Below are 18,857 nucleotides of genomic sequence, written 5' to 3' on the forward strand. Positions count from 1 at the left end.
GGCCCGAATTATAGAACAGGGATATGAATAGGGGATGAACGCCTGAGAATGTGCATAAGTATGATTATGCTTGTGAATGTTGATTAAGCATGTTGAATGCTTTGTATTTGGATATATGATATATGATGTATGCTTGTTTGCATTATCTTATTGAGAAAGGCTTGACTTATGAGTCAAGGACGGCAATAGCGCGCTGAGCGCTGGTCGTTTTGGTTAGGCTAACCAGGAGAGCATCATACGCTTGTCCGACGACCCAATGGTCGTGGAAAATGTAGCGCCAAGTAAGCTAGGCCAGCTCCAAGGCTGGTTATATAGAGGATAGGGCAATGGGCCTTGGGGTGACTTATTAGTCCCATATCCTAGGGTTGTGCCCCAGCATTGATTTATTAGTCAAGGGCAGCCTTAGCACGTTGAGAGCTGGTCGTAAATCATTGACTTATTAGTCAATGATGGCCTTCGCACGTTGAGTGTTGGTCGTAAAGCATTGACTTATTAGTCAAGGACAGCCATAGCACACTAAGTGTTGGTCGAAAAGTATTGACTTGTGAGTCAAGGACGACAATAGCGCGTTGAGTGCTGATCGGTATGGTTATACCTAATCAGGAGCGTGATATACGCTTGACCGACATATTGGTCGTGAGAAAACTAGAGCGCCAGGTACGCTGGGCCAGCTCCAAGGCTGGTTATACAGAGGATAGGGCAAAGGGCTCTGAGGTGACTCATTAGTCTCATATCCTAGGGCCCCGAGCCCCAGTATGATTTATTAATCATGTACTAGAACGTTGAGCCCCAGTATGATTCCATAATCATGTATTTTAGGCATTGGACCCCAATATGATTCATTGATCGTTTATCTTGGGCTATTGGCCCTTATGACACTATAGTCATTTATATGAATGGTATGCATGCATGAGTAGGGTTATTATTGCTAGGCATGCTTATTATGATTTGGTAATATGTTATTAACTACTTACAAGCATATTTAAGTTTTCTTTCTGAACTTTGGCTCACGGTGCTTTGTGGTGCAGGAAGGGGAAAAGAAAGTTGGACCATCCTTGAGTTGGAGAGCTTAGGTGACGATGTGTACATATGCGATTGCTCGACCACCACGGCCGAGGTGTTTTAAAGAGGAACTAGGGTCAACCCTGTTTTGCCGCTTAGGTCGGCAGGAGGTAACTTTTTCATTATAATTAACATTTAAAATATGATTTGGGATCCCATGTATGAAGTAAACGTTTTAGTGAAACGATGGTACCTTTGACTAAAAATTTTAACCATAAACCGTTAATCATGTTTAGTTACACGATTATGGCCAAATGACTCATTTGGCGAGTTTTACACTATTTAAAATACACAGTGTAATGGTCCTTGAGTAGTAGGGCGTTACAACTTGATATCAGAGCCTTGACCTAGCCGGAAGTGTGGCCAACGAGGACGTCAGACCCCTAAAAGGGTGAGTATGACAGTCAGAATCTCGTGATTTGTAGGGGGAAAGACCGGGTAAAAGCTGTGCAATCCCGCATCGCCTGGGGAAGGTCAAGTGTGATGATTCTAAGATTGTGTAGGTATGGGACTACATAATTGAAGAGGGTTTAAATGTATTGATGGGTACTACCTATGCCAACAAGATGCATCTTCTTTTCGGTAGCCCATCACTTGAGAACTCCAAAGTTAAGTGTGCTTGACCTGGAGTAGTCTCGTGATGGGTGACCTCCTGGGAATTTTTTCCAGGAAGCGTGCGAGTGAGGACAAAATGCTAGAAAGACTCATGTTGGTTTGCAGAGCCATTCGTCATTACAAGATGCAGCCATAGTGGCGTGGGGCATTACAAATGGTATCAGAGCATGCCAAGGTTAAGGGTTCCTTAAGACAAGCTGGACATGTACACTCGTCACTAAAGACAAGCTCCACTCAGGGTATGGTGACTATTTATGTGGTTATGTATTTAACTGTTTAAATAAGATATAAATGCTTTACCTGCATGAGATATTCTGATAGGGCCTGACCCTTGACTGTTGATATGATTATGTGATTACTTGCTCAATGAATATATGAATGTGTTATCTACACGCTAGAGTAAAGAACATGATATTTTGTTGGCAAGAGCAGGGGTTATTGATTGATGCAAGAATTTTATGGGCATGTATTTTAGCACTACAGTGGTATGTGAATGTGGTGCTGTTTGGTTTCCCGTGGGGAAGGTTTTTGGATTACTCATCATGCTTAATGGGTCAATTTATTGACTGCAGACTAATTCGAAGGTTATGTACCCAAGGCAGTTAATAGGACCTGGTGGTGTTTATGTTGAGGCTGGGAATTACAGCCAGGGCCTGAGCCCTTCGCCTACCCCTCAGAATTGGCAGCAGGTGCTTACAGATATGCAATTAAGATTGCAGAGGCAAGAGGAAGAGATCAGGTGTTTAAAACAGCAGGTTCTGTCAGGGAACACCCCTTCCTTTGCTATGCCAGGAGTGGCACTAGTATTGGCTCAGCCTAGGGTTGAGAATAGGTGGGAATTTCTATGAGAGAGATTTCAGGAATATTACCCTCCATTTTTTAGGGAGGCCTAGACTCATTCAGAGTTGAACAATGGATGGGCATGATCAATTCCATCCGCGACAGTATAGGGCTGGTAGGTCACGATAGGGGTGATTTGTGCTATATATGTGCTACAAGAAGATGCCTGGACGTGGTGGGAAGTGGTATCTCAAACACGAGATACAGTTGCAATGAACTGGAAAGAATTTAGGCAGTTGTTTAATGAAAGATATTATTGTGATGCAGTTAAGACTGCTAAGACAAATGAATTTATGAACCTGGTTCAGGGAAATGCAACGATAACAAAGTATGTTAACAAATTCGATGGGTTGGCCAAGTTTTCTTTTGATATGGTACCCACATATGTGGCTTGGAAGGAGCGATTTATCCAGAGATTGAATTCCAGAATAGCTCAGGGCATTAGAATCGCCCCAACACATGAGATCTCTACCTATGCTCAGGTGGTAGGGAAGGCCCTTATTCTTGAGGGCACATGAAATGAGATTTAGAGGGAGAGTTCCAGAGAGCGCGAAGCTCAAGCAGTGATACCTACGTTTATTGGATCAGGTAGGGGCAGAGGCCCCAGTGATCAGAAAAAAAAAAATTACAACATTTTCAGTACCCCTGGACTAGATAAGGGGTTCTGAAATGTTCAGATAGGCCATCAGGGCGAGGATGAGTATTGGAAACTCTATCCAGAATGCACTCGATGCAAGAGGTGTCATTTGGGAGAATGTTGAGCAAGAGCATTTTCTTGTGTGGGATGGTTGGGCACTTCAAGAGAGATTGCCCAAGACTAAGGAAGGACGAACCAAAGAGGGCAGATAGCTCAACCTCAGCTCGAGTATTTGCTCTGACGCAGTAAGAGTCAGAGACTGAGACTGAGGCTGGTCCCTCAATAGTGGCAGGTTAGCTTCCTTGTTTTGATTCTTATATTATGCTGATTGGTTTTGGTGCCATGTTGTTCTTTGTTTTGTTGCATTTAGTAGAGGCATAGACTTAGTATGTGGATTATGTGGTTATGTTATGATGAGAATTTGGTACCCTGTTAGTATCTTTTAAGAGATGGATTAGATTATTGTAAGAAAAGATTCATCAGTTGACTTGATGAAGTTGATTATGACCGACTTTGATATGATTTTGGATATGGATTAGTTAGACAAGTATGGGGCAACGATAGATTGTAAGAAAAGATGGTAACCCTTGGGCTGAGAGTGAGAAACCCTTATTATTTGTTGGCACTGTGCATGGATCCCATATACCTATTATATCTGTACTTAGAGTTAGAGACCTATTGCAGGAGGGATGCACAGGATTCTTAGCTAGTGTGGTGGATACCACTCAGGTCGTGACAGTGGGACCATGACAAATTAGATTAGTCTGTGAGTTTCTAGATGTGTTTCCAAAGGATCTGCCAGGGTTACCTCTACCTCGAGAGATAGAATGGTGATTATGTTGGTGCCATGGAAGGAACCAGTATTTAGGGCACCGTATGGAACGGCTTCAGCAGAGCTGAAAGAACTAAAGGTTCAGTTATAGGATAAGATGGTATTCTCCAAGGTAGATCTTCGATCTGGTTATCACTAGCTGAGGATTAGGGAGAAGGATTAGGCAAAAGACTGCCTTTTGTATCAAATATGGGCACTAGGAGTGTTGAGTCATCCTTTTGGGTTTGATTAATGCCCCAGTTGTTTTGATGGATCAAATGAACAGGGTGTTCAAAACTTAGTTGAATTGGTTTGTGATTGTCTTTATCGATGATATTGTGGTATACTCGTGATTAGAGATTTTCCAAGGCCAAGGAACGCCTCAGAGGTCAGGAGTTTCCTTGGATGGGTAGGGTACTACATGTGTTTTGTGGAGGATTTCTATCTCATTGATAGAGTTGACACGCAAAATCATAAGTTTGCATGATCAGATGAGTGTGAGAACAACTTCCAGGAACTGAACCGGTGATTGATTACAACTTTAGTTCTGAGTCTTCCTACAGATCAAAACAAGTTTATGGTTTATTGTGATGCCTTCAGACAGGATTTGGATTGTGTTCTTATACAGGCAGAAAAAGGTTATTGCCGCATCATGTTGGTTGAAAGATATGACCAGAGCTAGAGTAGAGATACTGGTGGGCCAGTTGGCCAACATTAAATTTACTCTTTTAGAGAGGATCAAGGAAAAAAATTAAGTAACCCGCAGATGGGAAGGATTGGAGGGGATGTCTTAGCTAGAATAGCTAAGGATTATACAGTGTCAAGCATGTGTTTATTGAGGTATAAGGATCGGACTTGAGATTCGATGGACACTAGGATTAAACGAGAGATTCTGAAAGAATCTCATACTACCCCTTCTTATTCTTTTCATCCAGGAATCATGAAGATGTAACAGGATCTAAAAACTTTATATTGGTGGCCTGGGATGGTGAGGGACGTAACTGAGTACGTGGCAAAGTGCATGACCTGTTAGCAGGTCAATGGAGAGTATTAGAAACCAGTAAGGCCATTACAACCTTTGTGTATTCCATAGTGGAAGTAAGAGGACCTCACGATGGATTTCATGGTGGGATTTCCCAGGATAGTGGGCTAGTATGATTCAGTCTGGGTCATTATGGACCGGTATACAAAGTCAGCTCACTTTTACCAATGAGGATGAATAATATAGTTGACAGTTATGTAGATCTCTGTGTGAGAGAGATAGTACGCCTTCTTGGGACTTTGAGGTCTATCATGATGGATAGGGATCTTATCTTTACTTCCAAGTTTTTGGGAAGGTTATAGAAGGCGATGAGTATACTATTGGAGTTCAGTACAACTTTTTATCCTTAGGCTGATGGTAAATCAGAAAGGATTATCTAGATAGTAGAGAAAATGCTGAGAACATGTGTATTGGACTTTGAAGGGTCTTGGAATAAATATTGCCTCTAATAGAGTCTTCCTATAATTATAGCTACTAGTTGATTATTGGAGTGACACCTTATGAGATGTTGTATGGTAGGAAGTGTAGATCGCCCATTCACTAGGATGAGATGGGTGAGAGGAAATATTTGGGTCCTGAGGTAGTTCAGAGGACCACTGAGGCTATTGAAAATTAGAGCTCGGATGCTTGCTTCTCAGAATAGACAGAAAATTTATGTTAATTTGAAATGAAGGAACGTGGAGTTCCTAGTGGAAGGATACGCCTTCCTTAGAGTCTCACCATGGTAAGGGGTGAGGAGATTTGGGAAAAATTACAAGTTGAGCCCTAGATTTGTAGGACTGTTTGAGATCCTAGAGAGGATCGGTCCAGTGGCCTATAGATTGGCCTTACCGTCGGTATTGTCGGTCGTACACAATGTATTTCATATTTCCATGTTGAGGAAACATGTATTAGATAAGACACATGTGTTGAGTTATGAGGATCTGGAAATGGAGGCTGAGTTGAGGAACAACGAGTCTAGATATGAGACATAAAGGATAAGGTTCTGAGGAACAAAACTATACCTCTGGTTAAGGTATTATATATAAACAGTAAGGTCGAGGGAGCGACCTGGGAATTGGAATCAGATATGCGGGATTTATATCCTGAGCTATTCAGATAAAATTTCGAGGACGAAATTTTTTGTGAGGAGGGGATAGTTGTAACGTCCCAAATTTCCTAATATGGCTTAGTGCCTTGATTAGGGGGCCAGGATGACAATAATTGATTTATGGTATTATTATATGATAATATGCATGATTATGTGAGTTATATTATTATATGACTCATATTGCATCTTTAAGTGTATTAAATATGCATGTGGGTCGTTTCTTATTAGAATAACATTTTCGTAATTTTGATTTGTTATGGGTATATTTGAATATATGATTATATATTTGTGATATATGATGAGACCACATTATTTTGTGAATATATTTAGATTATTCGGCATGAGACGATCCTAGCGAGCAAAGTTGCGGTTTGGTAATAACGGGGTTAAAAACCAAGGTCGGAGTGAGCCTAGGGGTAATTTGGTAATTTAGCGCATTACCGAGAATTTTTGGGTAATGGGAAATTTATTTGGAGGTATTGGTGATATTAAGGAATTAGAGGGATAAGTGGTAAAAGACTAAATTGCCCTTGGTGGCATTAAAGGGGTTATATTGGACCAAGAGGCATTTTGGTCATTATCCCAATATGATGACTTAACTAATAGTTTTCTTCAGCCAAAGGAAACCCAAAATAGAGCTTCCTACCTCTCTCCTCTCGGTTACTCTTTCTCTCTCTCCTTTCTTTGGATTTCTTTGAGGAAAAAGCTTGGATTTAAGGTTTTCAGCTAGGGAATTGTTAGGGTAAAGCTAGGAAGTTTTACAAACTCAAGACTTGGATTATGAGTCCATATGGAGATTTTGGGTATTTGTTGTTGTTTTAATGTTGCTAATGTTGGAAATGTGCCCTGAAAGCATATGTAGTAGACATTGTTTTTATGAAATAAATAAATGAATTGAATTTTTTATGCATATATTTTATGGACTATATTATTCTGTGATAATATTAAGTAAATATCAGGAAAATTCCTAAGTTCATATATGTGATCTCAAACACGTATTGGTACGGGAGGATTGTGTTTGAGATAAATGAACTTGTATAGTTCACAGTAAAATAAAGTTATGGAATCTTTAGATTAATTACTGCAAGTACGGTCCACTAGTATTATGAATACATGTGATCTAGATCCGGATCACTAGTGTGGTAGGACACTTTAGTGGAGGTGCTTTATATATTAGAGAATATATAGAACTAGACCAGATATGTTTATTAATACTTAGTTAAATACTGTTTCGAAGTATTAATTAAATATATCAACTGATGATCATATACAAATAGATCTTAATCCTGAAGTTACTATGAACTCCTGTTTATGTTATATGAGTTCTTTGATTCACTTGTTAGGGTCTATCAGAATGATCAGGCTATAAACTTTTGTTTCGGGAACTCATTAATGTAGATGGCTGGGGACATAGTATACAGATATGGAATTTATGTCTTCTCGCAAGAGATTGAATGATGGTTCTCTTAAGGGTTGACTTTTGGGACTAAAAGGTTATTGAGCTCAAATTCATAATTTAGTTATGAATTAACCTTTACTAGTAGAGTCAATGGTACTTAAGGAAACAAGAGATAATTAAAAGGGTAAAACGTAATTATATTCCCGATTAATTATGAACCATTATTAAAGGGTCAAGTTGTATGAAATGATTATATCAATGGACGCTTTATAATTATAAAGTACTCAATAAATGAAATATCTATAATTACAAGAGTGCAATCTCATATTTATAGTGGAATAATCATGAGATTAATAAATTAAGATTATTTAATTAAATAGTTTAATTAATAATCTCAAATTTATTGGAGCTTGGAATTATAGGTCCATAGGTCCCCATAGCGGCTCTATCAACACTGTTCAAGGTAAGAGTTGATATGAAGGGAAAATAGTTTAAAGACATATTAAAGAAGAAATTTGTTCTTCAGGCCAAATATGCAATTATATGATAAAAGTGAGTAATTAATTAATTACAAATTAGTTGTAGTTAACAAAATTAATTAATATTTAATTATTGTATAATTTTTGAAATTATATTAAATAATTAATTGATTATAATTTTCGAAATTATAATAAATTAAATATTTATTTTCAAAAATTTTGGATTTAATTAATTGGTAGAATTAATTAAATATCTTTATTGGAGTGGGAGATAATAATCTGATAAGTTTAAATTGGATTTGAATTTAAAAGATTAATATTTATTCAAATAATTAATTATATTTGATAATTAATTAAAAAGATAATTAATTTGAATTCAAATTTGAATTAGTTATCAGGTTGTTAGATCTTATCTGACAAAGTAGTTTGAATAAATAATTAAATAAAAATTGAAAAACCAACATCCCTAAAATTAAGGAAGCTACATGTGCACACACAGTCCATGGACTGTGTGTGGCGTGTAGGGTAATTTTCAGGGATGGGATTTTCATTTTTATTTATTTAATTAATTAATTAATGGATAATTCAAAATTTGGATTTTGGATTTTTTCATTAATAGAATAATTAATTAATTAAAAAGTAAATTGTAAAATTGTTACAAATTTAATTTTTAAAATTTGAATATTTTCTTTTAAGTATGACTAATCAGAAAAATATTGCAAGATGTAGATGTGAGACAACTCTGAACATTCGCTCTGTGAAAAATATAACGATAGTTTTCTCTCCCTGAAAATAAAGAACCAATTCTCAGGTCTATTCTCTTGATCTCATGAGTTGAGTACATCAAGTAAAATCACAAATAAACTATCATTCATTCTCTAAGTGCCCACACATTTCTTGAGGTGTAGAGAACGCTTTGGAAGATCTTGGTGTGAGTACGTGGGAGCGGCTTGGATAGGAAGATCGTTCTAAATACGAAAAGATAGCAAGGACACTTGATATGCTTCAAGAGGTATGATTTCTATTATTATCTTGATTATGATTAATGTATGTATATTAATGGATCCGCATATTTAAAGGTAGTTTAAATATGTTACAAAAATTTTGTTGTACACTGGGCCAACCACACCACCATTCCGCTGCGTATTAGGAAACTCGTTCCTAATAGCTAAGCTATTGGGTAAATTGTTTGGATGATTGAAATGTTGATTTGAGGGGGTGGGGACCCGTTGGGGTCGGATTTGAAGCTTTGAGGTTCGGAGAAGTTATGAGAAAAACCCAGAATTTTTGTTCTCTGTCATTGGTGATATAGCGCCCAGTAGGTGGCGCTGCAACTCTATTAGGTCTCTGTCTTTGGCGCTATAATGCCCAGTAGATGGCGCTATAGCGCGGGTCGAGTTGTCAGGTTGGCGTTTCTGACTTTGGCGGCGTAGCACTTGGTTGGCGGCGTCGTTGCGCGCATACTATTTTTCAAGGCATGAATTTTTGTACTTTTTGGGGTTTTGGCCAGTGGGATTGGAGGTTCCGAGAGCACGGGATTGGTACTGGGATTATATTTTGGAATATAAACTCATTAAAACAATATTTTTGGTTGTGGCTAGGTTACCGCTAGGGCTCAGGACAGGATTGTGCTCAAGGGTTCATTTATATATATACTTTGTGCTCGGACCAAAGGTAAGAAAACTGTACCCAGTACATTATACATGTGATTATGGCTTGGCCCAAATTATTGAACAGGGATATGAATAGGGCATGAATGCCTGAGAATGTGCATAATTATGATTATGCTTGTGATTGTTGATTATGATAACGCCCAGTAGATGGCGCTACAGTGCGGGTCGGTTTGTCAGGTTGGCGTTTCTAACTTTGGCTTCGTAGCACTTGGTAGGCGGCGCCGTTGCGCCGTACTGTTTTTCAGGGCATGAATTTTTGTACTTTTTGGTGCTTTGGCCCGTGGGATTGGAGGTTCCGAGAGCATGGGATTGGTACCGGAATTAGATTTTGGAATTTAAACTCATAGAAACACCATTTGTGGTTGTGATTAGGTTTACGCTAGGGCTAGGGACAAGATTGTGCTCAAGGGTTTGTTTATATATATAACTTGTGCTCGGACCAAAGGTAAGAAAACTGCACCCAGTACGTGATACATGTGATTATGGCTTGGGTCGAATTATTGAACAGGGATATGAATAGGGCATGAACGCCTGAGAATGTGCATAATTATGATTATGCTTGTGATTGTTGATTATGCATGTTGAATGCTTTGTATTTGGATATCTGATATATGATGTATGTTTGTCTGCATTATCTTATTGAGAAAGGCTTGGCTTATGAGTCAGGGACGACAATAGCGCGCTGAGTGCTGGTCGTTTTGGTTAGGTTAACCAGGAGAGCATCATATGCTAGTCCAACAATCCAATGGTCGTGGAAAATGCAGCGCCAGGTACGCTAGGCCAGCTCCAAGGCTGGTTATATAGAGGATAGGGCAATGGGCCCCGGGGTGACTTATTAGTCTCATATTTTAGGGCTGGGCCCCAACATTGACTTATTACTCAATGATGGTCTTGGCATGCTGAGTGTTGGTCGTAAAGCATTGACTTATTAGTCAAGGATGGCCTTAGCACGTTGAGTGCTGGTCGTAAAGCATTGATTTATTAGTCAAGGACGACCATAGCACACTGAGTGGTGATCGAAAAGCATTGACTGATGAGCCAAGGATGGCAATAGCACGCTGAGCACTAGTCGGTATGGTTATACCTAATCAGGAGCGTGATATACGCTTGATCGACCTATTGGTCGTGAGAAAACTAGAGCGCCAGGTACGCTAGGCCAACTCCAAGGCTGGTTATACAGATGATAGGGCAAAGGGCCCCAGGGTGACTCATTAGTCCCATATCCTAGGGTGTCGAGCCCCAGTATGATTTATTAATCATGTAATAGGACGTTGAGCCCCAGTATGATTCCATAATCATGTATTTTGGGCATTGGAACCCGATATGATTCATTGATCGTTTATCTTGGGTTATTGACGCTTATGACACTGTAGTCATTTATATGAATGGATGCATGCATGAGTAGGGTTATTACTACTAGGCATGCTTATTATGATTTGGTAATATGTTATTAACTGCTTACGAGCATGTTTAAATTTTCTTGTTAAGCCTTGGCTCACAGGTGCTTTGTGGTCCAGATAAGGGGAAAAGAAAGCTGGATCATCCTTGAGTTTGAGAGTTTAAGTGACAATGTGTACATATGCAGCTACTCGATCACCACAGGTGAGGTGTTTTAAAGAGGAACTAGGGTCAAACCCTGTTTTTTCGCTTAGGTCGGCAGGTTGTAACTTTTTAATTGTAATTAACCTTTCAAATGTGATTTGGGATCCCATGTATGAAGTAATGTTTTAGTGAAAGGATGGTACCTTTAACCAAAATTTTTAACAATAAACCGTTAATCATGTTTAGTTACACGATTATGGCCAAATGACTCGTTTAGCGAGTTTAGCACTATTTAAAATACACAGTGTAACAGTCCCTGAGTAGTAGGGCGTTACTGAAAGCGTTTGGGACGTTATGGAAAAACTGAAAGCTTTAATGCTGAAAATGGGCTGTGACCGTAGACACTGATATTCCTTGGCCACGGCCTGGGGGACAGAGGCCAGTGGCCGAAACCACGATACTCCTGGGTGTGGCCAGTGAGGCTGACAACCAATACCACTTTTAGGTTTTTCCAATTTTAATGGTTCTAACATCCCAAGTGTTGACCCTGATTTTGGGCAACTGACACGGAGTCAAAATACGCTTGACGTGGATGAATGCGTTGAAAAGAACGTGATGACGAAAATAATAAGAACACGATATTTTATAGTGGTTTGGCCCCAAGATCTGGTAATAACCTACGTCCACTTAAATTGTTATTGATATAAGATCAAAAGGAGTGATCAAAGAACTAGGGTTCAATGAGTTTCACCAACCTCTGAAGAATAATACAATATCTCAAATAGAATTACTCTAGTCTCCAATAATTCAAAAGCCAAAAGTCCCCTCCTTGAGCTATCTTTCTCTATTTATAGGCTCAAAGGGGATTACATGAATTTGTTACAGATATTCTCTCCTAAATAATCGGATACTCAGGAGATTGTGGGAGTCAATTTCGGGATTTACCAAGATCTTTATAGAAACATCATGAAGCATTCGGAACCTGCGACCAAGCTGGTCGCAGGTAAGCTTCGGCTGTCTACTGCTTATAATTTGTCTTCTGGTCGATATCCTAGCAGAGTTCCTCCAAATGTCAGCCACGTGTCCAAGGATCACTTGCCACGTCATCTACGCCAGTTTTTTGGATAACACCAAGTAACTCCCAAATCTTCATTTTAATTCCATAAACATCCAAATAAACATTGGTAACAGTCATGGGGGTTGGTGGAATTTGAAATTCAAAAGGTATCTCAAACTCTATAAATAGAAGCTTAATGCTCACTTGTAAGACACACAATTTTCTATCCACAAAGCACTTGGCTGGAAAATACACCATAGAGGCTTGATAATTCTAGAGAGTTATTTCCTTGAGAGATCCCTTGGTGCTTAGAGAATATGGGGAAATAAGTTTTTGGACAAAGATTTTGAACCTTGTTCAAGTTGGTGATCCTCACTACTCTACACTTTGCTTGTGTGAGAGTTTGTGTTCTTATCATTGTTCTTTTCATTCTTTTGATCTTGTTGTTCTTATTTTACTTGTATTATCATTATTTTGAGTTTGTAATCTTCTTCTTCTACATCCTTCTATTTACTTGTATTTTGTGCAATTGAGTTGTAATATTTTTTAATCAATATTACCATGTCTATTGTATTTTTTACATAGAGTTGTATTTTGATTTTCCACAATTCCATTGAGTATAATTTATATTCTCTAATAATTTATGCACACAAAATGTGCATCAAATTACATGGTATATTATTTAACCAATTACATTTTGTTTAAAATAAACTCACCATGTTAAAAAGACATGTCATGTAATGTAAAAAATTATACATAATTTATGTAACCCATGACAAACCACACTAAAATCAAAAAACAAAACTCAATGAAAAAAAAAAGACAATTAGGTAAATATTCATTTAATATCTTATATTTTCAATAATACTTATATGGTATCCTGTAATTTAAAATTGTACATATTTGATACTTTGAAATCAAATTTGATTAATAAAATTTTATCAATATGACCAAACTGCTCTCAATTATACAAGTTTCAAATTTAAATTTAATTACTTAGATCATCTCCAATGCAATATGTAAATTTTATGTCAAATTTAGCACAAAAAATGAGTTAATGATATATTTGGCCTAATATTTGTAATTGTGCTCCAATGCACAATATACAAATTAACAAAAAAAAAATCAATAATTCATTTAATATATATTGAAAACATACAAAAATTAATTTTTTATTATCCAAATTATGTACTCCAAGAAATTTATCATTAAAAAAATAAATCAAAAATGATATATGGTTGATCGTTAATCATTAATTATAATAATTAGTGACAATATGGTAATAAAAAATTAGCATTTATCGATGTGCCAAATTTGGCACATGCTATATTTTATGTCAAATTTGTCATACTTTTTGGAATATCATTGAAGTTATACTTTTTGTAAGATGTGCTTAATATAGAATTGCACCAGTTTTTTGGCACTTCATTGAATACGCCTTTGTTTACATATAATTGAGGTCAGTTTAATTATATTGATTAAATTTAAATTTATGGGTATCAAATATATATAATTTTAAATTACATAATTTTAAATAAGCATTATTAAAAAAATATGGAATGAAGTCTATATTTTAATAATGATAAAACACAAGATACCATAAGATCATTTAGCCCGAGACAAAAATAACACATAATCACTCTTTCAAAGAATATGCATCTAAAAGTGAATTGTCTTTTTTTCAAAAGAAAAAAGTGAATTGTCTAAGTATATTTGTTTTTATTTGAAGACTATTTTTTTAGCTCCTCGGGAATTCAATTAACTGTGTACTAATTCATTGGATTTCGAATATATATGTTTTCTCCTTATTAATAGGACAATGAGGAAATAAAGGTCATGTTAGATTTAGTTGTGAAACTATATTTAAACTGATGGGGTTCTAATTTAAAATTATTTCGCGGTGAGTAAAATAAATTAGATTTATAAAAATAAAATGGGCTAATATTATCTTGCATATAGAGTTATGCACTCATTTTTTACGTAAAAGCATTGTTTTGATTTTAATTTCTTTCATAAGCCAATATTTTTGCATTTTACTTTTACGGTTAAAAAAAAAAATTTACAACACTATAACACAATTACGCTAAGCTCAAGAAAAATGATTTTTGTTGGAGGCTTACATTATTTCATCAATGGTTTTAAATTTTACACCATCCACATCCACTTGAGAATCAAGACAAAAAAAACTAGTCAGGCCAGCATGGATCTGATTAGAACTATTAAATTGTCCTTATAGATATCAGTCTCAAAACATCATGAAAATAATATTCATTGAAGAACAACTTGCAACACTCAGTACTGTACATTGTACTTACCAATACTCTTCTAAAAACAACAAATTTTAAGTACCAAAAATGAAAACACCTCTTCTTTTTTTTTCTTTTCTTCTTTTTTATAATTTTTTTTTTAAAAAGAATCTAAAAAGCTTAGCAGATTACACAAGCATTGGGATCTTCCTCAACACTTCTGACATAATACTGTGGAACTGGAACCATTTGAGGATTATGAGCCCTGTATATCTTTAGAAGCTCAGCCAAATCATCTTTATCTTTCTTTGGGTCTTCTTTTTTAGGCTCTTCTTTCTTCGGTTCTTCTTTCTTCTTCTCTGGTGCTTTGGGTGGTCCTACTGAGAGGATATCAGCATTACAAAGCTTCCTCAACTTGCTTACCAAAGTTACTGGATCTATGTCCCCTGTTACTGTCAATTTCATGTCCTTGGAATCCATGGAAATTGAATCAACGCCTGAGAAAAAAAAAAATTGAATTCTATTAGATCATCATGTTTTATGACCTGGGTTTTCTTTATTTTATCTAATAAAATGTGTAAAAATTGAAACTTTTTAGAATTGAGACAACAATATACCTGAATGGCCAGAAACTGTCTTCATAATCTTCTTCCTGGTCCTCTCATCATGAAAGTCCAATTTCAACACCACTTGCTGTAACAAAACAGTCCCATATCAGTTTTGATGAGGAAAAAAAATCATAAAACAAGAAAAATTATTACTAATAGGAAAGTGAAATTAGTAGTGAACCTGAAAATATAAGTAGTACTAACCTTCATTATGAGTATGTAAGCTTTTGTGAGATCAGAGCTTGAAGTTTCTAATTATAGAAACAGTCGACAGTGTTACTTAGATAATAATAAGAGAGAGAGAGAGATGATGATGAGTAATTGCTTATGGATATCTAATGCTTTGGTGAAATGAAAGGTACCTACGCATGTTGGTATTTATATTGGAGTGAGTTAGTCAGTCAACTTTGAGGTCAATGAGCATAGTAGTCGTTTGCAATTTGGTCAAGAAAGTCATCTGAGCGGACCATGAGAGCCCACAAGTTTGCAATTTCGCAGAAAGAAAGAGAAACAATTTGGACAAAGACAATAATTTCAAACGACGCCGCTTTAAAGTTTTTGAACTTTTCTTTTAAATAAAGGTTTTTTACTTTATTATCCAATTTCTTGGAAGCCACGAAATGATTCTATGTATGTGTGGTTTTGGTTTTGGTTTTGGTTTTGGTTTGTGAGGGAGTCCCTCCCAATCTCAGTCGTACTCGAGGGATGCCAACGTGGCCTTCTGGAAGTCTCTTTCGTCGAACACATCTCTAAACGCGGTTACGGGTTTACCCCACTTCGACAAGACTTGGTCAGTTCGGATCAGTCTGCTTCATTTAATTTTGTTTAATTGTACAATAAAAAGTAATTGATGCATATAATATTTTTTAATGTAATTTTGTAAAATCGACTTTTGTTTCTAGAATTTTTGACAAGTTATCAATAAAATTTTTATAGGAAATTGAACGTGTCTGCGACACTATTTTATAAAAATAAATGGTATTTTTAATTGAAGGAAAGATTCACACTTGTTAATAATGTTTTTTTGAGTACAACACTTACAATACATGATAGAATTTTTTCCATTTAAATAAAATTGTGTTTCTGTCACAAATGTATATTCGATTATTTCATATTTGCACTCATAGTAGATTATCTAAAATGGCTAATTAGTTAAAATAGTAAAAAAAAATGTCTAAAAAATGCCTCCATAAGTTGAGGTATTATTGCTTTTTATTTTATATAATGAATAGCGCATAGCAAAATGTAGCTACAACTTTAGTTTTATTTTTTGTTTTTATAAATAAAATATATTAAAATGTATAATATTTAAATAATGTAAAAAAAATATAGAGAAATTGATGTATTATAAAAGTTTGAGATAAAATAGAAAAAATATGATTTTAATAAGATATTTTGAATAATAAAATAAAAAATTTGATGTGAGTGCTGTTAAGCAATTAAATAAATAAAAGAAGACCTTAATAAATAGTAGATATTGAATTATTGGTAGAGTAAAAAACGTTTTAGAACTTCCCAAGTCCTGACTCAGTGACTGAATATTATGGTAGGCAGACTTGAATCTATATCTACTCGTTAACTTATTAGTTGATTCAACTCTTCATAATAATCAATGCCCAATCACGATTTCCCTTCTAATTTCTAATTTCAAGTGTTGGCTTTCACGAGTAATGATATGTGTACATATGTACTCAAATATTACACATAGTAATGTGTCACTGTTTTTTTAAACAGTAGCCCTAATTTTAATAAATGTGATTGGTTAGACTAAACTTTCACATCACTATGTTGTAATATTTTTGTGAATATTTTGATGGCACATATCACTACTCCTAGCTCCACATTGTAATTTATCTTTTCAACTCTTTTTTTTTTTAAAAAAAATCTCTTTAGTCTATTATTACCTGAAAATGACATGAAAATAATTTTATGATTTAAATTAAACATTATTTAAAAGAAAAGAAAACTCTTATTTTCTTTTATTTTTATATGAGTATTAATATGTGCACACAAAAATTATATAACACTTAGAGCCGTAGCAACAACTCATTCAAAGATTGTTTTCTTTAAAATTTTAAAGAAAGATAAAAATGCTTCCCACGGATAATGTATATAATTGATCTATTCTAGAAGAGCTTAAAAAAGGTTAATGGCTCTACTAAATGTAGAGATGGTTTAAGAGCTCTTCTAAACATTTATTAATTATTTTTCTTTCTCTCTCTTTCCAAATTAAATAAGTTTTATTTTTTTATTTTTTCTTTCTTATTATTTAATTAATAAAAATGTTCAAAAATATAATATTTAAAAGATGTAAAAAATAATATAAAGAAGCTGATATTTTGTGTGTTGTAAAAATTCGATGAAAATGAGGTTTTAATAATGTATTTTGAATGATAAATTAGAATAGCTACTAGGAGTGCTCTTATGTAGCAAGGGTCTCTCTAAATAAATGTGAGATCCGCATATATTATAAATGCGAGTTTAATGAAAATTGTTGTTTTTCTAAATTCGCATATATTATAAAAGTGTCAGTTTGCTAAATAAATGAAAGGGTATTAAATTCTATTTATACTATTTCTTAAATGAATCTTGGCTATTCGCACCCTTCAACTCCCCTAGACTAGACTTTTAGGTCTTTCAACCAAAAAATTTCCCTTTTTTTGATCTATGAAGTATTAACATTTTCTTTTCGTTTACATATTATACTTTATATACATTTTATATATTATACATTTACTTTTTACTCATCTTTTGCTAAAAAGAAAAATTAGGTCAGTTTGCTACAGTGAAAAATCGGTGCACTCGATTTTTTCTGTTTTTTGGATTTTATGCTCAACCCTACTGTTGACGTGGTTCTTCGGCAGCAGATAATTATATGAATAAATGGGATGGATTAGTGCTAAATGATGAACCGTAATATGTGAATAATCTCAAAGGAAGGTTATAACTCGTGTACTCTTTTTAGGTGGTTCGAATGTTAAAATCCCTCTAGTCCACCAGTCAATATTATTGATATATCTCTGATATTCCTTACAGGGTGTTTCTTTACAAATTAGAAGCCAATCATTTGCAACACCCAGGGTCTCCATATTTATAGGGAGAGGAAACCTGGGTGTTGGTAAAGGGGGTCATCACGTGACCGTCTTACCCATCATGTTACTTCTGTGATATTCATGATTAATTTCTAAAACCTGACAATGAAGTGTGGTCTAATCAATAGGTAAGGGGGATAATGGACCGCATGGCCCAAACCAGTCGTGGGGTGCCTGAACACGCACGTTTATGCTGCGTGTTCGATATTTCAGGAATGGAGTAGACACGTGATGTCTGATATGCGCACGTTTACATTGCGTGGTTGACTTTATAAAGGGTCGGGCGTGTCAGCTCCAAGTCTTACCTCGAGCCTGATGTAGTCTCAGCTCGTGGTGTCCACACTGCTGACCCGATGCCTTTGTGTTCTTACTAAACCTTTGGCTACCTCGAGCTGAAGAGGTAGAGACTCGTAACAGCAACTCCGGGTAGGTAGCTTCCACGTGGCTGGTAAGATTATGTCTTTTTCCAGCTCGCTAATAACCCGTGGATATTTAGGGCGTACACCTACAGGGTACCAACCAAGTATATTCCCTATACTATGTAATGAAGATCTAGAAGACTACAAATACTTTATAAGTAATCCTATGGGCATGAAATATAAGAAAACAATTATTGTGAGATGAGATGAGACAAACATATAATTATTTTATCTTTTTATATGAG

The 18,857-nt window shown here is 35.7% G+C and overlaps 1 protein-coding gene across 1 annotated transcript; it reads right to left on the bottom strand.

Annotated features, from left to right (window-relative positions):
• Positions 1-14,500: 14,500 nt before the first annotated feature.
• On the bottom strand, positions 14,501-15,468 carry LOC133834664 (heavy metal-associated isoprenylated plant protein 39-like). The gene is made up of 3 exons (XM_062264340.1): positions 15,306-15,468; positions 15,111-15,186; positions 14,501-14,990 (listed from the first exon to the last, which is right to left on the bottom strand). Exons 1-3 carry the CDS (start codon positions 15,309-15,311, stop codon positions 14,674-14,676), a joined length of 399 nt encoding a protein of 132 aa, XP_062120324.1. The 5' UTR covers positions 15,312-15,468; the 3' UTR covers positions 14,501-14,673.
• Positions 15,469-18,857: the final 3,389 nt, after the last annotated feature.

Source organism: Humulus lupulus, chromosome 5 (assembly GCF_963169125.1).
Source record: "Humulus lupulus chromosome 5, drHumLupu1.1, whole genome shotgun sequence".
NCBI lineage: Eukaryota > Viridiplantae > Streptophyta > Magnoliopsida > Rosales > Cannabaceae > Humulus > Humulus lupulus.